General features: G+C 34.9%; 1 protein-coding gene across 3 annotated transcripts in view; it reads left to right on the top strand.

Moving 5' to 3' along the window:
- The window catches only part of Scaper (S-phase cyclin A associated protein in the ER), a 325,725-nt gene that overhangs the window by 207,939 nt on the left and 91,681 nt on the right, over window positions 1–26,105 (top strand). For all 3 annotated transcript variants that reach the window (XM_048793832.1, XM_048793831.1, XM_015480048.2), the window contains one exon: window positions 22,955–23,078. In XM_048793832.1, the coding sequence (XP_048649789.1) occupies window positions 22,955–23,078 (124 nt within the window). The remainder of the gene's footprint in view (window positions 1–22,954; window positions 23,079–26,105) is intronic.

Here is a 26,105-nt window from a genome sequence, read left to right as displayed (position 1 = left end):
CTACAAGAATAGGATCATAGAATAAGTTATACTCTATTTATATATAACTTGCCAAATAACATTCTACTGTTATGTATAAAAAGAAGAAATTTTAAAAATCCCAAAATTCTAAAAATATTTATTAAATTGGGTTTCTTTTCATCAGAGTTGTAAGAGTTCTTTATATACATTCTAGACAGCAAACTCTTATCAGCTATGTTTTGTAAACACTTTCTTCCAATCTGTGAACTGTATTTTTTTTTTTTTTTGATGTTTAAATGGGTGTATGTACAGTTGTGTCTCAGAGTTTTAATTTGAATTTCTCTAGTGGCATATGAAATGAGCCCTCTTTTCACATGCTGCCAACTATATCTCTTTTTTGGTTCAGAGCTGTGGCTTATTTTAAATTGGGTTGTTGGTTTTCTTATTGATTAGTTTTAAGAGATCTTTGATATTTGGTTAACAGTCCCTTATCACATGTACCTCTTACAAATACTTTCTCCATCAGTGACTTGTAAGAAGTCTTAAATTTTAATAAAGCCAAGATTGTTATTTTTTTCATGAAAAAATAAAGATACCACCTCATAACTATTAGAAATGGCATAAAAAACCAAAAAGGTAAGAATGTAGAGAAATTGAAACCCATATACACTATTGTTGAGGATGAAAAATAGTGCAGCCTCTATTAAAAAAAAAAGTATCAAGGGCTCCTCAAGGTTAAGCAGAACTACAGTATTGCATGATCCAACAATCCCACTTCTGGGTATTTATCCAAAAGAATTGAAGTCAAGATCTCAAAGAGTTTCTATAATTTCTATGTATATTATAGCACTATTCATAAGTCAAAAAATGGAAACAGCCTAAATATGGGTTGTACACATTTAATAGAATGTTATTTAACCTAAAAAAATAAGGAAGTCTTACCATTTGTGACAAAATGGGTAAACAAAGTAAAATAAGCAAGTCAATAAAGATCAACTATTAACATGATTCCACTTATAGGAGGTATCTAAGACTCATAGAATCAGAGAGCAGAACCATGGCTTCCAGGATTAAGGGTAAGTAAAAAATGGAAAGGTGCTAATCAATAGGTATGAAATTTCAGTAATGTCAGAAGTTCTTGAGATCTGCTGTACAACTCTGTGCCTAAATTAACAATATTGAACTGTACACTTAAAAATCTTTTGAGAGAGAGGATTCAAGATGGCAGATTTAAGAAATACTGCATTTCCAGTTACTCCATGTCTCAGGAATCAAGCAGTGGGAGCACTGATGCTCAGTGAGTTAGTTCAGTGAAAGAGGGATTTCAATGAAATTCAATATCAGTCTGATTCTCTTAGAGACTCAAAAATTCAGGTGCATTGAACTAAAAAAAAAAAAAAAAAAAAAAAAGTACACTGGAGCCAAACCAGTTGAGATCCTGATTTCAGTTTTTTTGTATAAATACCCAGAAGTGGGATTGATGGATCATGTAATATTGCAGTTCTGTTAACTTTTTGAAAAGCCCTTGATACTGTGCTGAGGGGAGGGATGACACAGAGAAACACCCCAAAAAAAAAAATTGGCATAGAAAAACCTGTAAATCAGAAATGCAACCTGAATTTAACTGATGCAGCAAATGCACAGCAAACCAATATTTGAAAATACTCAGTATTTCTTAACTGAAGCAGAGAGCTAAGGTGGGAGCCATCTTGAAGAGTCCAGGCTGCAGCTTGCTACTGTGGGAGCCCAGGAAATCATCACAAACATTACCCATATTGACCCGGCAAACACATGCTCTTTGCACCTTGTAGAACATGAGTGAAATAGGCATGGAGAAGATTGTACCCAGGGGAATTCAAGTCAGAAAAAAATGGAGGGGAGTGCAACTTGCTTTCCCTTTGAATCTGGTGGCTCATGTGACCAGCTGAAGAGAATTAGGAAACTGAACAGGTGGGTGTGAATACACTCAGGGACTGAGCCTGGAATATATTCATGGACAACAGAATGTGTGTAGAATTGGTTCCCTTGTCTTTTGAGTAGAATTCTAGGGAGTTCTGAGATGCAGACTCCCTGCAGAGATTAGCATCTGCCTGGCCCTAAGGATATATTGATCTTATCTCTCCATTACAGATAGCACCCAACAAAGCCTAAAGGCCTAATTAGACCTAGGCCCCAGCTGCAGGAACTCCTCTCAGAACTCTACAGCAGTCCTACCTTGGGAGTACAACAATCTGGTCTGTCCAGACAAAACTTCAACCAACAGTACCTCCTATTACATCCTACCTTATACTGGTGAGAAGGGAAGCTCAAAGCTATTGGAATCAGCTTCAATTCTAGGCCACTTCAGGTAGTAGCTTGGTGAGCAACACAAGAAGATAAAAGGGTTAAAAACTCCCAGCTCCCCGCTCTCTACATAGCCCAGGAACAAACAGGAAGAAAGACAGTTAAGCATAGGCAGGGACCATTCATCTTCTGTACTGTTTTGACCACCTCGTTGGAGACAAATATTCCATTTTTCATTAAGAATTCTTGATATGCTGATTGGTGTATGTACACACACACGTACATACATGTATACACACACATATATACTTATTTTTCTCATTTGTAGCATTTTTTAATAATAATTATTTTTCCTTGTCTTCTAAGGGTTAGGGTTTTTTGGTTTGTTTATTTTGGTTTTGTTTTTATTTCTCCTTTTTCTCTTCTTATTCTACTAACAGCAAACTTCTCTTGTTCTCTCTTGCTTACTTTATTTTTTCTCCACTTTTATAACCATCACTTGCTACAACTCTTCTGCATTCTCTCTATTCACATTTTGGACATTCTAATCTTTCTTCTACCTTCCTATCACATTTTCTTTTCTCTTATTGAACTGTATTTTTACTGTATTTTTGGAACTATTAGACTTCTATAACTACTGCTCCCACCATCCATGTTTTTGCATTTACTATACTGTGGATAACATAGTGGATATCTGCTCTTTAATGCCAGATCTACTTACAAGTTACTTGTTTTGGCTCTTGGCAATTGCTGACCCAGTCATTCTTTCTTTTGTGGTAGTGTTGTAGATGTCATACTAGGCACCAGTTATTTATTTTAATAAAGTATATTGTTTGCTACGAGGTACTGGGAATCTACACAGTCATTATGGTTCTCGGTAGAGATTTTGCTGCTAAATTCAGCCAAAAGATAGCACACCTTGTTCCACAAACAAGTTAACCACACTCAAACTTCATCTATACTTAAAAACTAGAAGAGACAAAGACCTCAAATTAATGGCCAGGCCCCCAGTAAGAACAGAACCTGTGATGGGTATGTTTTAGGTCCCACTCATACACATCTACTCCTATAGCAAGAACAAAGAGTATTAACACAAAGTCTTTGGATATCAAAGCTTTGAGGAGTTTCAATCTCCACTACTCTATGACACTTTGGCAAGAGAAGTCTATGCCCTAAAACAGTTCACACATAAAGAGTAGAAGAGAAATTCATCCCAACATATACATAAAACCCAACACAGGAATGTAAGAATTATGAAAAAATAAGGTAATTTGATACCTCCTAGAGTTCACAATTCACCAGCAACTGACTCCAAAGATACTGAAGTGGATGAAATATCAGATAAAGAATTCAAAAGAATGACTGTAAAAATAATCAATGAATTTCAAGATAACCCACAAAATAAACTGAATGAATTTAGGAAGTCAGTATAGGATATGAGTGAGAAATTTAGATAGGAGAAAGAGATATTGAAAAAGAACCAAATCTTTTTATTTTATCAAATAAAATTTTCATTTGGAAGTCTTTCTAATAGAGTAGATCATGCTGAAGACAGAATCTCACAGCTAGAAGACAAAGTAGCCAGCCTGACAGTATTAAAGAAAAAAAAGTTGTAAACAGAATGTACAAAGACTCTGGAATGACATTAAGAGACCAAATTTAAGAATCATTAGAATTTAAGAGAGTTGCAGGGTGATGGCAAGTATACCTTTTTCAGGGAAACAATAACAAAAATTTGCAAATGTTGAGAATGAGACTGACACTCAGATACAGGAGGCATTCTGAACCCCAAACAGATAAGATCAAAAAAGGACCTCTCCATGACACTTAATTTAAATGCCTGGCATACAGACCAAGGATAGAATTTTAAAGCCTCGGGAAAATATCAGGTCACATTTAGAAACAAACCAATCAGAATTACTTCCTATTTCTCAGCATAATCTTTAAAATTCAGTACTTGGAATGATGTGTTTCAAATAGCTGTCAACAAAGATTGCTGTATATAGCAAGGTTATCCTTTCAAATCAAAGAAGAAATAAAAACATGCCATGATAAGCAGAAGTTAAAAAGAATTAATGACTAGTATGCTGGCAATACAGAAAATTCTTAAAATAATATTTTATACAGAAAAAAAATCAAAAACCCCAGAGCTCACAATTTAACAAATCTCTTGAAGAGTATCAAAGCAAATGAGAAGTGGGACCAAATTATTCATTAGAGATAAATCCAAATGGCAAGAATTAATAAACATCTCTCTATAATAACATTGAATATAAATGATCTCAACTCTACGATTAAAAAACATAGGTTGGTAGAATGGATAAAAGACAAAAACCAGAGTTGGGGTTGTGACTCAGTGGTAAACCATTTTCCTTGCACATGTGAGGCACTGGGTTGGATCCTCAGCACCCCATAAAAAAATAGTTATTGTTTCTACCTACAACTAAAAATATGTTTAAAAAATTTAAAAGGAGGAAAAAAAGACAAGAACCAACTATATGTTGTTTGCAAAATACTCACAGGCTAAGACAGCAGCAGGCTGAAAGGGAAATGCTGGAAATTGATGTACTATGCAAATGGAGTCTAAAACATAAAAGAAATGGATACATTTCTAGCCACATATGACCTGCCAAAATTGAATGAAGAGGACACATAAAAACTAAACAGACCAATAACCAATGTGTTAGAAGCAGTAATAAAAATTTTCCAACATAGAAAATCCAAGACCATATGAATTCTACCAGACCTTTCAAGAAGAACCAATGCCAATGTTTCTCACATTATTCCATGAAATAGAGATAAAAACACTTTCAGATTAGTTCTATGAAGCCAGTGTCACATACCAAAACCAGATAAGAACACATCAAGGAAAGAAAACTATACCTTTATGATATTAGATATAAAAATCCTTAATAAAATATTAGCAAATCATGTCAACAATCTATTAAGATTATACATCGTGACCAACTTAGTTTTATCCCAGGGTTGCAAGAATGTTTTAACAATATGCAAATCAATAAATGTAATTCATCACATAAATAGAATTAAGGAGAAAAATCACTTAATCATCTTAAGAGATGTGGAGAAAGCCTTTGAAAAACTCAGTACTATTCATGATAAAAGCACTGAAGAAACTGGGGATAGAAGGAATGTACTTCAGCATTGTAAAGGCTGTATACAACAAACCCAAAGCCAACATCAGTGAATGGGAAAAAAAAAATGAAAACATTTCCTTTAAAATCTGGAACAAGTTAAAGATGTCCCTATTCACCACTCCTATTCAATATAGCACTAGAAATTCTAGACTGAGCAGTTAGGCAAGTGAAGGAAATCAAAGGAATAAAAACACAAAACGAAGTCAGATTATCACTTTTTACTGATGATATGATCCTATACTGAAAAGATTCCAAAAGCTCCTCCAAAAGACTGCTAGAGCTGACAGACAAATTTAGCAAAGTATCAGGACAAAAGTCAACATACAAAAATTAGTGGCTTTCCTATTCACTTATAATGAATCTGTTGAGAAAGAAGTTAACACAACTATTCACAATGACGTCAAAAAATAAAATACGTGGGGCTGGGGTTATAGCTCGGCAGTAGAGCACTTGCCTCATACTTGGGAGGGCTCAATCCTCAGCACCACATATAAATAAATAAGTAAATAAATAAAGATATTGTGTTCATCTTTAAAAAAATTAAAACAAAATACTTGGGAATAAATCTAACCAAGGAAGTGAAGGTTACAATGGAGACTTTAGGACACTGAAGAAAAAAATTGAAAACATTAGAAGATGGAAAGATGCCCATGTTTGTGGATAGGTAGAATTAATATGGTTAAAATGGCCGTGTTAATAAAAGCAATAGGCAGATTCCCATCAAAATAGCAATGACATTCTTTGTAGAACTAGGGGGAAAAAAGGTTCTCAAATTCATCTGGATGAATAAAAGACGCAGGATAGCCAAAGAATTTCTAAGCCCAAAATATGCTGGAGGCATCACAAAACCTGACTTTAGCCAGGTACTACCATGCCTGCCTGTAATCCCACCTGTAATCCCAGAGGCTTGGGGGGCTGAGGCAGAAGGATCATAAGTTCATTGCCAGCCTCAGCAACTTAGGCCCTAAAGCAGCTTAGAGAGCGGGTCTCTAAATAAAATGGTTGGGAATGAGACTCTGTAATTAAACACCCCTGGGTTTAATTCCCATACCAAATTTAAAAAAAAATCTGACTTCAAGCTATACTACAGAGATATAGTAACAAAAACTGTATGGTACTGGCATAAAATGAAACACACAATATAGAAGAGACAAAACCCACACAGATGTAGTCATCTTTGACAAATGTGCCAGAAACATGCATTGGAGAAAAAAACAAGCTTTTTTAACAATGATGCTGGGGAATCTGGCTATTCATATGTAGAGGAATGAAACTAGATCTCTCATCCAGCACAAAAGTCAACTCAAACTAGACCAACCATCTAGGAATTAGACCAGACGTTGTGCAAATACTAGAAGAAAATATGAGGTCAGCACCCTAACATTTAGGCACAGGCAATGGCTTTCTCAATAGGACTCCCAAACACTGAGGAAGTAATGCCAAGCATTAATAAATGGGATGGCATCAAATTGAAAATCTTCTTCATAGCAAAGTTCAAGAATATGAAAAAAGAACCTACAGAACGGGAGAAAGTCTTTGCTAGCTACTCTTCTGACAGTGGTTTAATATCCAGAATATATAAAGAACTCAAAAAACTGAACACCAAAAGAAAAAAATCAGATAACCCAATTAATAAGTGGGTAAATGAACTGACAATCCTCAAAAAAAAAAAAAATACAAATGACCAACAAATACATGAAAAAATGTTCAACATCTTTAGTAATTAGGGAAATGCAACTCAAAACTATAATGATTCAGGAGGCTGAGACAGGAGAATTTATAGTTCAAAGCCAGCCTCAGCAATGGCAAGGCACTAAGCAACTCAGTGAGACCCTGTCTCTAAATAAAATACAAAATATGGCTGAGGATGGGGCTCAGTGGTTGAGTGCCCCTGAGTTCAATCCTGGTACCAAAAAACAAACCATAAAAAACTATACTGATTTCATCTCACTCCACTTAGAATGATAGGCTTTGAAAATACAAACAGAAATAAATGCTAGAAATGACATAAAGAAAAAGGAACACTTGAACACTGTTGGTTGGTAGGAAATCTACAAATACTGTGGAGATTAGTATGGACGTTTCTCAAAAGACTAAGAATGGTAACCACCACAGGACCCAGCTGTACAACTCCTCAGTATTTATCCTAAAGAATTAAAGTCAGCATTCTATGGTGATACATGCATGTCTATGTTTTCAGCAACACAATTCATGATAGCCAAACTGTGTAACCAACGATCCTATGTATCCGTTAATGGTGGAGTAGATAAAGAAAATGTGGTGTATATATACACAATGGAGTTTTATTCAGCCATAAAGAAGAATGCAGTTATGTCATTTGCAGGAAAATGGATGGAACTTGAGAACATTATGTTAAGCAAAATAAGCCACACTCTTAAAGTCATTGGTTGTATATTTTCTCTTATACGTGGAAGCTAGAGAAGAAAAAGGAAAAGTAAGGTGCAGGGTGGAAATCTCATGAAAATCAAAGGAAGATCAGTAAAGTAGAAGAAAATGCAACAGGAAGGGAGGAAGAGAGGGAAAGGGAAGATACTAGGGAAGGATATTGGCCAAGATGTATTGTTATATCTTGGGCATGTATGAATATATGACAACAAATCCCACCATTATGCTCAACTGTAATGCACCAATAAAAATGGAAAAAATAGAATCTGTTGATAATAGGCTTCATGTTTTTGTCACAATAAGATAAATATTTTAAAATTTTTAAAGAAACACTAATACATGCAACAACAGATGAATCTCATATACAGTGTGCTAAGTGAAAGGAGTAAGACTCAAATAGGACATGACTTCATTTATATGACATTCTGAAAAAAGGTATAAGATAACTATTAGAGTAGAAAACAGACATGTGAGAGCCATGAGTTGAAAGGGTACACCCCCAGAGTAATTTGGGTAGGTTGCTATTTATCTGTGTTGGATGGTTTCATAACCAAATGCACATTATGACTTAATAAGTGGAAAACATAGCATTAATATAACATTAAAGTGTTTTATTTCAGAAGAAAATGGAGTAACATTTTAAATATACACTAGAAAAGAAGATATGAAGACTTTACATCTGACCAAATTGATCTTCCCTTATAAAAAGTACAAACACGATGTTAACTTGCAATAACTCAAGATTATTGGTCCCATGAGCCTTTCCTAAGGAATCTAATGGAGAACAAGCTTTAGACAAGCAAAATGACTAGACACATTTACACAAGGACTGGTAGTGAACATTAAATTATATCACTAAAACTAATAAAGATTGAGAGAGTATAGTATGAAATGACTGTATGTTCTGATAATGTAGTTAGTATAATGATTAAAATAATTAGAAATGGGAAATGGATATGACATATGCCAAAACATTTGAAACTTTTCAGTAATCATAATTGGTAGTGGTACTATAAATATTGATATTCTGAAACTGTTACATGTTGTACTGTAGCATAAAGCAAACGAGTAATTATAGATATAGACAAAGAGCTATTATAAAAATATATTAAAGGAAAAAATTCCTTAGTCCAGAATTTGGTGAAATTCACAAATATTTTATCTTAGGAGTGGAAGAATGGGTATGGGAGGGAAATTCCCAGATATATTCATCTATATGTCTAGAAACCATGGCCCACCCCAGTAGAACTGAAAATCACTAGGGGCAGATTTTGGATTTGAACTTTTATGACCAATGCTGTTTGAAGTGCAGGCTGATTCCAGGTCTGGGGAAGGGAATGAGCATGAAACCTCTTGTCATCTCAGATAAAGTGAAATTTCAGAAAACTACTGGGGTTCAGCCAAAGGGTCAGGAGACCAAAAGATGTGACAAACTGAGCTTTAACGCAAATAAGAATTGCAGTGGATTAAAACCCATCAAATATATTTAAATGCATGAGTTTTTAATTGCTTACTTTTTCCAGTAGTTTTAGATATTCAGAAAAATTGAACTGAAAGTACAGAGTTCCCTTATGTTCTGCCTTTCTGCCTGCCCTAAATTTCTCCTATGATGATTTTCTGCTTAGATGTGGCCCATTTTTTAACAGATGATTAACCAATGACAATATATTGTTACTAACTAAAATCCGTATATTAGTGTTCACTCTTTATGTTGTATGATTTTATGGGGTTTTTTTCAAATTTATTTGTTCTAATTTGTTATACATGGCAGCAGAATCCATTTTGACTCATAGTACACAAATGGAGCACAATTTTGCATTTGGTTGTACACAAAGCAGAGTCACACCATTTGTGTCTTCATACAGGTAATGATGTCCATCTCATTCCACCGTCTTTCCTACCCCCGTGTCCCCTCCCTTTCCTCCCTCCCCTTTGCCCTATCCAAAGTTCCTCCATTCCTCCCATGCTCCCCTGCCCACCCCCATTATGGATCAACTTCCACTTACCAGAGAAAACATTTGGCCTTTGATTTTTGGGGATTGGCTTACTTCACTTAGTATGATATTCTCCACCTCCATTCATTTACCTGCAAAAGCCATGATTTTATTCTCTCTTAATGCTAAGTAATACTCCACTGTGTGTATGTGTGTGTGTGTGTGTGTGTGTGTGTGTGTATTATATATCAAACTTTTTCTTATCCATTCATCTATTGAAGGGCATCTAGGTTGGTTCCACAGTTTAGCTATTGTGAATTGTGCTGCTATAAACATTGATGGGGTTGTGTCCCTGTAGTATGTTGTTTTTAAGTCCTTTGGGTATAGATCAAGGAGAGAGGTAGATGGGTCAAATGGTAGTTCCATTCCAAGTTTTCTAAGGAATCTCCATGCTGCTTTCGAGATTGGTTGCACCAATTTGCAGTCCTACCAGCAGTGTAAGAGTGTGCCTTTTTCTCCAAAACCTCACCAACTTATTGTTACTTGTGTTCTTAATAACTGCCATTCTGACTGGAGTGAGATGAAATCTTAGTTTTGATTTTCATTTCTCCAATTGCTAGAGATATTGAAGTTTTTTCATATATTTGTTGATCGATTGTATATGTTCTTCTGAGAAGTGTCTGTTCATGTCCTTAGCCCATTTATTTATTGGGTCTTTTTGTTTGTATATGTGTTAAGTTTTCTGAGTTCTTTATGAATCCTGGAGATTAGTGCTCTATCTGATGTGCATGTGGTAAAAATTTGCTCCCATTCTGTAGGCTCTCTCTTCACCTCACTGATTGTTTCTTTTGCTGAGAAGAAGCTTTTCAGTTTGAATCCATCCCATTTATTGATTCTTGATTCTATTTCTTGCACTTTAGGAGTCTTGTTAAGGAAGTAGGGGTCTAACCTGATGTGATAAAGATTTGGACCTACTTTTTCTTCTATTAGGCGCAGGGTCTCTGGTCTAATTCCTAGGTCCTTGATCCTCTTTGAGTTATGTGCATGGTGAGAGATTTTGCTGCATATGGATATCCAGTTTTCCTAGCACCATTGGTAGAAGAGGCTATCTTTTCTCCAATATATGTTTTTGGCGCCTTTGTGTAGTAGGAGATAACTGTATTTATGTGGGTTGGTCTCTGTTTCCTCTATTCTGTACCATTGGTTTACATGTCTATTTTGGTGCTAATACTGTGCTGCTTTTTTTTTTACTATTGTTCCGTAGTATAGTTCCGTAGTATAGTTTAAGGTCTGGTATTGTGATGCCACCTGCTTCACTCTTCTTGCTAAAGATTGCCTTGGCTATTCTGGGTCTCTTATTTTTCCAAATGAATTTCATGATTGCTTTTTATATTTCTATTGGTATTTTGATTGGTATGCATTAAATCTGTATAGTGCTTTTGGTAGTATGGTCATTTTGACAATATTAATTCTGCCTATCCAAGAACAGGGGAGATCTTTCCATTTTCTAAGGTCTTCTTTCTTTCTTTAGCATTCTGTAGTTTTCATTGTAGAGGCCTTTTAACTCTTTCATGAAGTTGATTCCCAAGTATTTTATTTTATTTTTTGAGGCTATTGTGAATGGGGTAGTTTTCCTAATTTCTCTTTGAGAGGATTTGTCACTGATGTACAGAAATGCCTTTGATTTATGGGCATTGATTTTATATCCTGTTACTGTGCTGAATTCATTTATTAGTTCTAGAAGTGTTCCGGTGGGATTTTTTGGATCCTCTAAGTATACAGTGATGTCGTTGGCAAATAGTGATAGTTTGAGTTCTTTTCCTGTTGGTATCCCTTTAATTTCTTTCATCTTTCTAATTGTTCTGGCTAGTGTTTCAAGGACTATGTTAAATACAAGTGGTGAAAGAGGGCATCCCTGTCTTGTTCCGGTTTTTAGAGGGAATGCCTTCAATTTTTCTCCATTTAGAATGATGTTGGCCTTGGGCTTAGCATAGATAGATTTAACAATGTTGAGATACGTTCCTGTTATTCCTAGCTTTTCTAGTGTTTTGAACATGAAGGGATGCTGTATTTTGTTGAATGCTTTTTATGCATCTATTGGGATGATTATATGCTTTTTATCTTTTAAGTCTATTGATGTGATGAATTACATTTATTGATTTCTGTATGTTGAACCAACCTTGTATCCCTGAGATGAACCCCACTATCTTTTTAGTATATTTTTGTATTCGATTTTCCAGAATTTTGATGACAATTTTTGCATCTATGTTCATTTTAGAGATATTGGTCTGAAGTTTTCTTTCCTTGATGCGTCTTCATCTGGTTTTGGAATCAATGATAAAATAAAAAATAGAAGCAACTCCAAACCCTGGCCCCATATGATGAGTTTGGAAGTGTTCTTTTTCTATTTCATAGACTAATTTGAGGAGTATTGGTATTAGTTCATCTTTGAAGGTCCTGTAGAACTCAGCTGTAAATCCATGTGCTCCTGGGCTTTTCTTGGTTGGTAGGCTTTTGATGGGGTTTTCTATATCATTGCTTCTGTTTAACTTGTGTATATCATCCTGATTCAGTTTGGGTAAGTCATATGTCTCTAGAAATTTGTTGATACCTTCAACATTCTCTTTCAAAATAGTCTCTAATTATCTTCTGTATTTCTGTAGTGTGTCATGATATTTCCTTTTTTATCATGGATTTTAGTAATTTGACTAATCTCTCCTTCTCTTCATTAGCATGACTAAGGCTCTTATCAATGTTATTTATTTTTTTCAAAGAACCAACTTTTTGTTTTGTTAATTTTTTCACTTAATTCATTTGTTTCAGTTTGACTGATTTTGACTATTTCCTGTCTTTTACTGCTTTTGGTATTCATCTGTTCTTTTTCTAGGGCTTTGAGATGTAATTTGAGGTCATTTATTTGTAGACTTTTTCTTCTTTTAAGGAGTGAACTCCATGCAATGAATTTTCCTCTTAGTATTGCTTTCATAGTGTCCCAGAGATTCTGATAAGTTGTATCAGTGTTCTCATTTACCTCTAAGCATTTTTTAATCTTCTCTTTGATGTCTTTTGCAACCCATTGTTCATTCAATAGCATATTATTTAGTCTTCAGGGTTTGGAGTTGCTTCTATTTTTTATTTTATCATTGATTTCTAATTTCATTCTATTATGACCTGATAGAATGCAGAGTAGTATCTGTACCTTTTTTGTATTTGCTAAGAGTTGCTTTGTGGCTTAATATCTGGTCTATTTTAGAGAAGTAGTATCCATGTGCTTCTGAGAAGAAAGTGTATTCACTCATTGATAGATTAAATATTCTGTACATGTTTGTTAAGTCTAAGTTATTGATTACATTATTGAGTTCTGTAATTTCTTTGTGTTGGGAAAAGTATAAACGGCAGCCATACCCCAGAGAAAAAACCCCAACATGGCGCCTAAGCACCTCTTCTTCCTACCTTCTTCTTTTCTGCAGTGACGCAAAAAGTTCCCGCCCGTGTGAACTCTCCCGCCGGCGCCAATTTCAAATCTCGCTGGCGGGGAAACTTAGCCCCAATGAGAACTAATTCCTGGGCTCCGGAGCTGATATCTGAAAGAACTTGCCAATAAACGGGTTGCCTGCCATTTATCTAAGCCCTACCATCTCCCCCTTAGTTCTATATAAGCACACTGCTTTTTGCAATAAAATTGGAATTCTCCCGGCGAAGTGTCTTTGCGTGGGGAATTCTTTCACTTTGTTTAGCTTTTATTTGGAAGATCTGTCCAGTGATGAAAGAGGTGTGTTAAAGTCACCCGGTATTATTGTATTATGGTCTATTTGACTCTTGAAGTTGAGAAGAGTTTGTTTGATGAGCATAAATTCCCCATTTTGGGTGGAATATATATTTATAATTGTTATATCTTGTTGATGTTTGGTTTCCTTAAGCAATATGAAATGGCCTTCTTTATCCCCTTTGGTTAACTTTGGCTTGAAGGCTACATTATTTGATACGAGAATGGAAACTCCTGCTTGTTTACGCAGTCCATGTGAACGGTATGTTTTTTCCCCAACCTTTTACCTTTGGTCTGTGGATGTCTTTTCCTTTGAGATGAGTATCTTGAAGGCAGCATATTGTTGAGTCTTTTGTTTTTTAAGTCCAATCTGCCAGTCTCTATCTTTTGATTAATGAGTTTAGGTCATTAACATTCAGGGTTATTATTGAGACATGGTTTGTAATCATAATCATTTTTGTTTGTTTTTGGTATTTAACTTGACTTGGTTTCTCCTTTTATTGTATTTTCCTTTAGTGTAATACTTCCCTTTGCTGATTTTCATTATTGTTTTTCATTTCCTCCTCATGGAATATTCTGCCGAGGATGTTCTGTAGTGCAGGCTTCCTAGTTGTAAATTCTTTTAACTTTTGTTTATCATGGAAGGTTTTTATTTCATCATCAAATCTAAAGCTTAATTTTGCTGGATGTAAGATTCTTTGTTGGCATCCATTTTCTTTCAGAGCTTGGTATATGTTATTCCATGATCTTCTAGCTTCAAGGGTCTGGATTGAGAAATCTGCAGATATGCTATAATTGGTTTCCCCCTATATGTAATCTGACTCCTTTCTCTTGTCACCTTTAAAATTCTCTCCTTATTCTCTGTGTTAGGCATTTTCATTATAATGTGTCTTGGTGTGGATTTGCTGTGATTTTGTACATTTGGTGTCCTGTAAGCCTCTTGTATTTTATTTTCCAATTCATTCTTTAGGTTTGGAAAAATTGCTATAATTATTACATTGAATAGATTGATCATTCCTTTGATTTGTAACTCTGTGCCTTCCTCTATCCCAATAATTCTTTTTTTTTAAGAGAGAGAGAAATTTTTTTAATATTTATTTTTTAGTTTTCGGCGGACACAACATCTTTGTTTGTATGTGGTGTTGAGGATCAAACCCGGGCCACACGCACACCAGGCAAGCGCACTACCACTTGAGCCACATCCCCAGCCATATCCCAATAATTCTTTAAATTTTGTTTTTTCATGTTATCCCATAATTCATGGATGTTCTGCTTATGGTTTCTTACCATCTTCACTGTGTGATCAACTTTATTTTCAAGATTATACATTTTGTTTTCATTGTGTGAGGTTCTGTCTTCCAAGGGATCTAATCTGTTGGTGATGCTTTCTATTGAGTTTTTAATTTTTTAATTTATTATTCTTTTTAATTGCTTTTTTAAAACATATGACCCCAGAATGCATCACAATTCTTACAACACATATAGAACACAATTTTTCATATCTGTTTGTATATAAAATATGTTCACACCAATTCATGACTTCATATGTGTACTTTGGATAATGATGACCATCACATTCCACCATCATTGCTAACCCTGTTCCCCTCCCCTTCCACATCTCTGCCTTATCTAGAGTTCATCTATTCCCTCCATGCTCCTTCTTCCTACCCTACTATGAGTCAGTCACCTTATATCAGAGAAAACATTCACCATTTGGTTTTGGGGGGGGGATTAGCTAACTTCACTTAGCATTATCTTCTTCAACTCCTCCATTTACCTGCAAATGCCATGATTTTATTCTCTTTTATTGCAGAGTAAAATTCCATTGTGTATATATGCCACATTTTTTAATCCATTCACCTACTAAAGGGCATCTAGTTTGGTTCCACAATTTAGCTATTATGAATTGTGCTGCTATAAACATTGATGTAGCTATGTCCCTGTGGTATGCTGTTTTTAAGTCCTCTGGGTATAGACCAAGGAGAGGGATAGCTGGGTCAAATGGTGGTTCCATTCCCAGTTTTCCAAGGAATCTCCATACTGCTTTCCATATTGGCTGCACCAATTTGCAGTCCCACCAGCAATGTATGAGTGTTCTTTCCAATCTGTGTACCTTTCATTTCCTTTTCTTACCTTATTATACTACATTGAACTTCCAGTATGATTTTGAGTAGAAATGGTGAGAGAGGATATTCTTGCCTTATTCCTAATCTTAGGGAGAAAGCTTCTAGTTCGCAAAATTAAATATGATGTTAGCTGTAGTTTCTTGTAGGTAATCTTTGACAATCCACGAGTCTATAATGATAGTTAAAATAAAATTAGATGATTATCTTCTGAGTTTGACAAGAGACCAGTTAAATATGTCAAAATCTAGATGCATAAAAGTCTCAAATATTTATATGGAACTATACCACTGGGGGGGGGGGAATGAGGAGAAGTGTTTCCTTTTAAATGTATTTCATTCCATAAATGAAGAAAAAATAGTAGAATATCATAATCAAAGTTTTATATTCTTCAATGAGTTTGTAGCCCTAGGCTTAATCATCAGTGGCTGCTAAGATGAAAAAAAAGAATGACACTTCAACATAATTTGGCTCCTGATCAAAGAATTCTACCACGTGTAGTCTTTCCAAAAGGGATAAATATAAGTAAGAGCAAATCTCTGGATCCAACTTCCAATTTTCAGGAAATACTGAGGAAAAAGAATATGTTGAACTTTACCATGTGTATGCAGTCAGAAAAATTTTAAGGAAAAGAGAGGGATGGAGGAAAAATCTACAGATAAAAAGACTTAAAAGATATACACAGACAGTAAAAAGTAGTTAAGACTATATTGTGGATATACACTTGGTGTTAGAGCTGTACACTTAGATGATAAAAGAATAAAGTGTGAGGAAATGATCACTATAAATATCAGGAGAGTGGGCAGTTTAGAGGGGAAAGAGAGGCTACAACTAGACCTTTTTAATAACAAAATTATAGACCTGGATTGTGATTACAAGAGTGTTTTTTTATTAACTAAGCTATATATTTATTTCATGTGGTTTTCTGTATGTGTGTTTTATTTCATAATACAAAAGATTTTAACTAGAAAGGGTCTGTGTGTGTATGTATGTGTGTGTGTGTACATATATTGAAATCAGGACTAGTGTCTGATTTTTTTTTCTTTGTTACCTACTTCACTTACTTAGCATAGTACCCAGATATAAGTATATGCCCAAGAAGCAATAATTGAATGAATAATTATATAATATTTTTATAATTAAGCTCTTGTACAAAATCAGTAAGTTAGATTATGTCTCCTCCCCAAACTGCTAATGAAAACCTTAATGTAATATCTTGTCTCCCAATATAATTTATAAATCAGATATAATTTAATTTTTTATATTTTTTTTAGTTGTAGGTGGGACACAATATCTTTATTTCATTTTATGAGGATCAACCCAGAGCCTCACGCATGCCAGGAAAGCACTCTACCACTGAGCCACAACCCCAGCCCATATATGCTTTAATTTTTAAAGACCAAAAAGAATTTTCTTATTTTAATAAATTGACTTCAAGACTTTTAGATACTTCACAATTTTCTCAGTTGGGTCTTAAAAATATACCTGATGGCTATGAAAAATAAGACTTTTTTGATACCAAGAATAAATAGATTGAGAATAAATAAATATTAATGATCAAATTCAGTTGAACATTTAAAAAGAATAGTGGTTTATGTGGTTAAGAATAGTGGAGAATGCAGTTAATCAATGCATTAAGATACACAGCAGCTGCACATTCTTTGTATATAATGCTTAAAACAAGGAAGTCCTTTTGTTAGACATTACTCTGCTCAGCCAAACTGTTCTGCATTGAAGACATCCAAACAGGATGACTCAGACAAGAATCTTACCTGGTTATGTAACAGAACAGTTTTCAGTGGTTTAACACATCTCAGTTTCCACCCCTAGAATGCAACTTCTAGCTAGGCCATTCTGGCAGGGCCAGACTGAGAGGGCAGGTCCCATTCTGTGAGGGAACCACTCACTTACTTAGTGGTTTCACTTACTGCTTTAGAATTCTACCTATTGTTTGGGCTTGGATGTAGCTCAGTGGCAAAGTACCTGCCTTGCATTTGCAAAGCCCTGGGTTAGACCCCCAGTTCCAAAAAAGACACCCCCCCCAAAAAAAGAACCCCACCAAAGAAAATAAGATTTAAAAAAAAAGAATTCTACCTGTTGTTTTATCTGACTAGTTTCAAGTGATTCTTTTTAATAATGTCTAAAGAAGTTATTTTAGTTTGGAACTTAATAAACACAAAGCACAGTTCATTCCGTATGTGTATACTGAATGCACATACACAGTATGCCATTTATTAAATGCCTAATGATACCAAAGGTTCTCACCAAAATAGTATACAGTGGGACTTTATTAAGGAATTGGTAAAAGTCTAACTCTGTGTTCTAGTTCAGTCTAGATAATCTTTTCTCAACTTAATTCTATATCAGTTCCTAATCATCCTGTATGTTTTGTGAGGATCTGTCCCTTTACTGTTTATTCAGTCAAACCAATCCCTTTCTGGCATGAGGGCTAAAGCAGTAATTGATGAAGATTCCAAGTTTCCCTTTGCAGCTGTATTTATGTGACTCTAAGCACTTGCTGTCCCTACTTGGTATAGAATTTTGCTGTGCAGAAACTTGAAGCCATCCATTCAACTCATGTATATTTTGTGAAATTGCTGATGGCAGTTGCTTTTACATGTTTACTCTCTTGACATTGGTATAAGGCAATAGATTTAGGTAAACCACGGTTTTTGAAAAGTCTTAACCACTATAACTGCATAAGGATGTACTTTTTAATCCATCTAGACTGCAATACTCTGGAGCTTTTGTTTAATATTTCTTAATGTCTTAGATATGTACTAGTATTCTGTATACTCCCCTATTTGTAAAAAATAAGTTCTTGCACTCATCTCCAAAAGACTTGGTTTTATGATCCTTTTTTATCTTCTTTTCGTCTTTTCAGAGGAACATTTTTAGTGAGAGATTTTCTGATACAAAAATTGACTCATGCATTCACAATTATTGGGGCAGAAAAGCTGTATTTCAAACCCCCCAACCACCACATACTTTTGACAGAATGGACAGTGAGATTTTTATGTCTTCTCAAAAGATACTTTCAAATTCTGCGGCCTTCTGTTTGATGTTAAAATGTGCTTCTAGTCATTTGAGTTTAAAATTACAGAGAGAGCTGCCTGGACAGACCACCCAGGCTGGGTTCAAAGAAGTGCACTAAGACAGGTGCTCTTCAAATACAGGTTGTCTTTTCAAACAAGTTTACTGAGTGGACAGGTTTTTTTCTGACCCTGAAATGTTTGGCTCTCCCTCCTTTTTTCCCCTTCTTTGTGGAAGTTTCTTGGGAGAGTTTTGCAAGCATTCAGATTGTACAGATGGACATTCCATTTCCAAGTAAATGAGTTTCTTTAACATAGAGCACAGAGGGCATTAGGTAGGACATACTCCCAGATCATGTGTTGTTCACTTTTTTATGTATGTTTATTTATAACTCATTAATTGTTTACCAGAGATTTGAGACAAGTAGTAGGAATTCTGCTCATAAAATGGAAAAATAGAAATTAAAAATCAAAGCCATAAAAATATAGATCAAAACAAAGGGAAAAAATGATATTATTATAGGACTATGATGTTCTACACATCATTCTAAATATAATACCCCCATACATATTTTTTAAAAGCCTTTGGGGATTACAGTTTTGTATGTTAACTCTGCCATAAAGCTATGTTGCACAAAAGAATGTGATATTGGCACACAAATAGAGTTATAAATTAGGAAACCAGGGAATATATTCTGCATATAGTCATGATAAAGGTGACATTTCAAACCAGTGGATAAAGAACAGATAACTCAGTCATATCATTACTGAGAAAATAAATTGAGGCTCTTAACTCATATTATATACCAGAATAAACTCAAAATGAATTAAGTGGCTTATAAAACCATAAAATTGTCACAGTAACAATTTGAAAAAAATAAATGAGTATTTGTTACCCTATCTCATTGTGAGAAAGAACTTTTAAAACATAAAAAGAAGGCAGAATAAAGTAAGCCACAAAGAAAAATCATTGGACTACATAAAATTATTCAGCTTCTATATATTAAAAATACCTTAAAATAACCTAAGCAAATTGAAAGACTAGAAGAAAGTACTAACATGTATTAACCCTTTGTGTATTTATAATGATAAAATTTAATAAATCATTTTAAAAGATGAGAATCTTTAATAAAAGTATAAAAATTCAGAACTAGAACAAAATATAAGTATACATAACATCTGTATTTTGAAAAAAATAAAGTTAATCTCTCCTCTATACCTTCTAAAACAAGTTTATATTATGGATTTGAATGCAAAATCCACAAAAGTACCAAAATTAAATATAAAAGAATATTTTTATAATCTGAACATAGAAAGGCCTTTCTATATCTGACAGGAAATCCAGATGTATTGAAGGAAATCTTGGCAGACTTAATATCAAGTAAAAATTTTTTTAAAACTAAAAAATTTAGATAGCAACATACTGCAAAAGTTATTTGTACCATATGATGGAATAGTTAATGTGATTATCAATAAAGAAACTTCTAAATCAATAAGAAAAACACAAAAATCCCATTAGAAAAATGGGTAAAAGGCACACAATTATAATTCAGGAAAATACAGATAGCTATAACAAATAAATACTTTTTTAAAAACCCTTTAATAATACTACTAGTAAAAGGAATAAAACCTTTAAAAATACCATTTGTATTTAGCTATCAAATTGATAAAGATATATTTTAATGAAGTTTTTCATTGTTAGTGAAAACATGGGAAAAATCTTTTTCTGGGAGTAAAAATGGATTTAAGTTTTCTTTTTATTCTGGAGGGCAGTTTGAATTTGACAATACCTACAGAAAGCCTTCAAAATGTTCAGTTCTGCCAGGCACAGTGACACACGCCTATAATCCCAGTAACTCAGGAGACTGGGACAGGAGGAAAGCCAGCCTTAGCATCTTAGCAAGGCCCGAAGTAACTTAGTGAGACCCTGTCTCAAAATTAAATATAAAAAGGGCTGGGGATGTGACTTAGTAGTTAAGCGCCCCTGAGTTCAATCCCTGGTATATCCTCCCTCCCCCTGCCACCAAAAAAGTTCAATTCCTTTGATCCATACTTTCATTACTGGAAATTTATCCTAAACAGCAGGCAGAATGGTACAAAATGATTTATTCACCAGCCTTTGCAGACATGGGTTGTGCTGTTAAGCCTCCCAGCTCTCATCTACTATCCTATGTTTGCAGAGTTTCCAAAGTGCACAAGATGTCTCCCCAGCTCTACACCCTGAGAATTATATCTAGGATGCAGGCATGACCAGGCTTTACAACCCAGCATATCCACTCCATGTTTTTACTATGAAACTAAAGAAGTAAAAAAGTAAGGACATCCCAAACTCTAGAAATTTAAGAGTTTGAGGCAGCTGTGTCTAGCATCCAAAGTTACAATGTCCATTCAGGCTATGGTGTATAGTGCCCAGTGATCTATTTTTATTTGCTTTAGGGCTTTTTGTTTGTTTTGTTTTGTTTTTGTTTTAATAGACCAGTTCAGTAGTTTGTGATTTGCGTATTAGACCTGAAAGTGTAGCACCTATGCCTGAGCTTTCCAAATTCTATGATGTATTAACTAGCCTGTCATTTAATTTTCTTTCTGTTTCCATCAGCTGGAACTTTTTTCTTCTTGTGGATTGCAACTATTACCTCTGACTTATTTTATAATACTGAAAGTTGGGCACAACAATAGTAAGAGATTGTTGAACCGAAATTTTATGTCCATAGGGTGAGGCACTGTACAGTCTTTTAAAAATATTTCTCAATTTAAATATTCTAATTAGAAGAGGAATTTAGAATAATACATTAGGTATTAGAAAATTGTTCCAAGACTTCTAGGTTGACTCCAAAAAACAATATCAATCTGATCCACTGGGGGTGCTGTTCCCTCTGAGACCAACAAAGGTTAGGTAGAAAAAATAATAATAAAATCAATTTAAAAAATAGATTGAAAAGAAAGAAAATACCACCCCTTAACTACCACCCCTTAACTATCTCAAACCCATGAAACCACATAATGGATACCTGAAGCTTCAGTCAGAGACTAGGAAATTAAATAAAGTAGCACAGGTTACCCCACTGGTTCTTTTCTCTTCCTCCTGCTCCTCCTCCCCCCGCTACCCCCTTCCACCCACACACACTGGGGACTGAACCCAGGGGTGCTTTACAACTGAGCTACAGTCCCAACCCTTGTCATTTTTATTGATATTAATAAATATGGGCTGGAGATGTGACTCAGTGGTAAAACACCTGGGGGTTCAATTTCTGGTACCAAAAAGAAAAAAAATGCAAATTGCTTGACATCACTCCCAGAGTTTCTGTTTATTAGATCTGAAGTGAAGCCTGAGAGTTTGCATTTCTTACAAGTTCCCTGATAATATTGATGCTGATGATCCATGGATCACACTTTAAGAACTACCATCCCAGAGGATTGGTTGTAAAGAACTAAATCAAAACATTTATGGGACTTAAGCAAGAGATTTACTCAGATTGGCCAGAATAAACATTGATCACTCAGGCAATGCAGCTTTCAGTCACAGTATTCAAAATACCCAGGAAAGGGCCAGCCATGACCATTGAGAATGTTGCTTTAAAAGTTTCTTTGGATGATGGCATATTTTTTTTAATCCTATAGGCAAAAATATTTCTTTGATCATTTTGACCTTAAACTGTTTGGGCCCATGACCAAATTGTGCTCCATCGGAATGATGTCCTCTTCTACCCAAACAGCCTCCAGGGAAGGTGTTGCCTCACATAGAAAGTCTCTAGTTTCTCCTCATGCCTCCTGTCTTCTTTTATCTTCTGCCCTTATCCCAGACCATCAGATCTGATAACCGTCTCTTTTCTGGATATTTATTATGATGATGATGATGATGATGATGATGATGATTTTAATGTGGTGCTGAGAATCAAACCCAGTGCTTCACATGTGCTAAGCAAGTATTTTACTACTGAGCTCCAGCCCCAGCCCTCTTTTTCTGGATATTATTTGAAGGATCAAAGATGATATTTAATCTTAGGTTATTAAGAAATAGTCAAATAGACTAATAAATATGTTTTCACTGTTTACAGTTGCAACCAGTAGAAATAAATAAGAGATGTTAGTTACTACTGAACCCTGGGCTTTGGAGGAAAATTAGGTGCTTTTATATCTAGTTGATAGGCCTTGTATCTTATAGTACTTGGCTTGTTATTTTTAGAGTTAATTTCCATCCCATGCCTGTTCCTTTGGCAGTTCATTTTATGTATTTTAAATTGTTTGGAGAAGAGCTTCTCGTGTTTTACAAATGCTGTTTTTCTCTTTCTATTAGGTCTCTTTGCAATGCAATCAATGTTTACAACCTCACCTGTAATAACTGTTCAGAAAACTGCACCGATGTTCTGTTTAGTAACAAGATTACCTTCTTAATGGACCTCCTGATACACCAGTTGATGGTATGTAATATTATTGCTTTGAAAATTAAAAGCAGTTAAAGTTTGAGAAATATTCCCTGTGGAGAAAACCAAAAGAATTCTGTTTATTTACTCTCCATATTGGAGGGGGGGAAAGTGAAGATGATTAGGTAGGTAAAATAGGGATCAGCAGGAAAAAAACCTTAATTTAAGAAAATGTGCATTGAATTCTCATACATTTAATATTTAATGGATGATAGATGTGTGACACTTGCTAAGAACACAAATTGGCATGGTTAGATTTGGCTTTGGAACCTGGTGGACCCAGTGCCAAACCTCTGAAGCCACAGGAATGAGTTCTATGGAAGGGAAGAAAGCTGAGAAAACCTCAAAACCTCTCACCAGCTTAGTTTAAAAGGTCAGTTTGAAAAGGACTTTTTGATAGTCATTTAGATTTTTTTTTTTTAGAAACTCCTCTGTAGGGACAAACCTGTTATACTTTTAAAATAGGAGCAAACAGCCAACTATAACCTAAAATTTTACTTCAGCTCACAGATGTTGAAAGAGGTAAGCTCAGTGGAATACCCAAACATTTAGGTCTGTCATCCACAATCTCCAGAACAGAACTCTGAGGCCAGAAGTTTCCTGGTGAGGTTTCTGAGTCCCTGAGGTACTGGCACAAAATCCCTCTCAAGCTGCAAGATTACAACATAGGACATTTGTTTTTCAGAACTGATTTACTTTTACTCAGCACAGAGTTCTAATAGCTCTTCCTTACACTCTATAACTTTTGCTCCCTTCCTCCCTCCATCTGGTTAATTTTTACACGTTTTGCAGATTCTAATAGGCATAATGGTGCCTTCATGATTAAATCTTCTCTAACCTGATTCTTTCCCCAATTCCAGGTTAAGAATATTTCTTATGTGATTCTAGATATTACATCTCTCACAGAATTGATTACATTGAATTGTCACTATTTACTTGTCCATTTCCCCATCATTAGCCATGAAAGTGTTTAGGACAGCAGGTACCTAATCACTATCTCTGAGATTCTAATACAGGACCTGGCACTTAGTAGGTTTAGCATACCATTGAATGAATGTATGAGTGAATAAATTAATCTTTATATATTGCAGGCTAGAAATCAGAAAGGTAATTATGAAGCCCTTACAGGCAGGCATACTGACAATGAGAGAGAAGAGCAGTACAGGAGAATAAAACAAGATAGATATAGAGCAGAACTATTACACAAACAGCAATGGCTGTTTATAGTGATGTCAGTGAATCATCTGTCACAGACTAAATAAATTATATATGGTTTTATCACAAAAGTCATTATAATATGGATGAGACATTTTATCAAAAAAATCTTCAAAAATAGTTGAAAGACAACACAAAGAGAAAGTTTAGCATTTGTTGTTTAGCCTTACATCTCAGGTATTTTGATATATATTGCCTCACTTAATTTTCAAACCAGCCTTATAAAGTCATTATTAATCTGTTTCACAGATTAGGAAACTTGAATCACCAAGAGGTTGACTTTCCCAAGGCTACATAGATGTAAGCCAAGAGTCAATCATAGGTCTGTCAAATTGAGACCAGTAACTGACCAATATTTTTCAAAATGTCCATTTCCTGAAAGACAAGAAAAAAAAGTGAGGAACTCAGGCTGGGGATGTGGCTCAGTGGTAAGGTGCTTGCCTGGAATACCAAAAAAAAAAAAAAAAAGTGGAATTATCACTGTATGGAAGAGTCTAAGGAGACATAACAAATGTAATATGTGATCCTGGACCAGATAAAGAACATTAATGGGAAAACTGGCTAAATATTCATTTTTTCCTTTTCCTTAATTGTGCTATGATTTTATAAGAGGTTTGTAGGGGATTCTGGGTGAAGGGAACTTTCTACTCTGTTTATAACCTATTTGGTGGTTTAAAATGATTTCAAAATCAGATTGAAAACCAAAATCTAGACCCTACATTCTCCCACTGTTCCATGCTATATCATCTGGAATAAACTTACTCTTTAAAACTTATTCTCTATTGGTAATATAAGAGACATTACTTTGAACAGAACAGGTAACTGAAGAGAATGGCATTTGAAATGTGAGAGAATGAACAAGGCAACTTACCGAAAGAATCTTCCATCTTATCACACACAAGCTTCTGAGGGACTTCTCATATCTAAACCATAACACCTAATTACATCCCAAAGACCCTACCTCCGCATATCACATAGGGAATGAAATTTCAACATTTGAATTTGGGGAGGGATACAAACATTCCATCCAAAACACATAGTAAAAGAATGGTATAATGATGACCCGAACAGAGTGGTGGGAGCACAAAAGAAGGTGTTCATCACAAAGGAGGAACATTTGAACTAGTTCTGACTTCTTCATAGTAGCTATCATTTATTAAGTTCCAACCATATTCCAGGAGCTTCTAAGTACCTTGATTATGTCCTTCTTCATTAAATGCCCCAGTTTCTTTGAATAACATTCCCTTGTTTGTGACCTCAAGATTTCTTAACACTCAAAAAGGCTTTTACTCTCTTCACCAATTGATTTCACCATATTCTGTGTTTGTTCTGCTCTGTGAATTTTGCTTAGTTCGTAACTGGGATCCAAGGACATTTGTTTGCCAGATACATTTTATCCTTCCTTTCCTTATACATGGCATTTCCTGGTTTTTTCTTTTAGTCTATTCTATAGCTGTCAATTTTAATGTTGTTGTGACTGGGTTTGTGGCAGTAAGCAGCAAAGGATGTGTTTCCTGGTTTGGGGTAACTAGTGATGGTGGTTTTTATGTTTCTGGAAATCATTTGAGTGCATTTCCATTTTTCTTGCTAGCTGAATTTAATGTGCATGTAACTGAAATATGGACTACTAACTTATTCATGCCCTTTAATAAGAGGTAAGAAAATAGTCATTGGCACATTTTTCAGAAGGAAAAGGAAAAATACAAAAGAGGCTAATTAATTGTGATCTGGTAGAATTTATAAAATACTTGATTATCAGGTACTTCAGCCTTTCTGGTTCTTTGGCAAATCCAGATGCTTTAGAAGACA

The sequence above is a fragment of the Marmota marmota genome, unplaced genomic scaffold, assembly GCF_001458135.2.
Source record: "Marmota marmota marmota unplaced genomic scaffold, marMar, whole genome shotgun sequence".
Taxonomy (NCBI): Eukaryota; Metazoa; Chordata; class Mammalia; order Rodentia; family Sciuridae; genus Marmota; species Marmota marmota.
The sequence above is the reverse complement of the archived record's forward strand: the minus strand, read 5'-3'. Positions and strand labels throughout refer to the sequence as shown.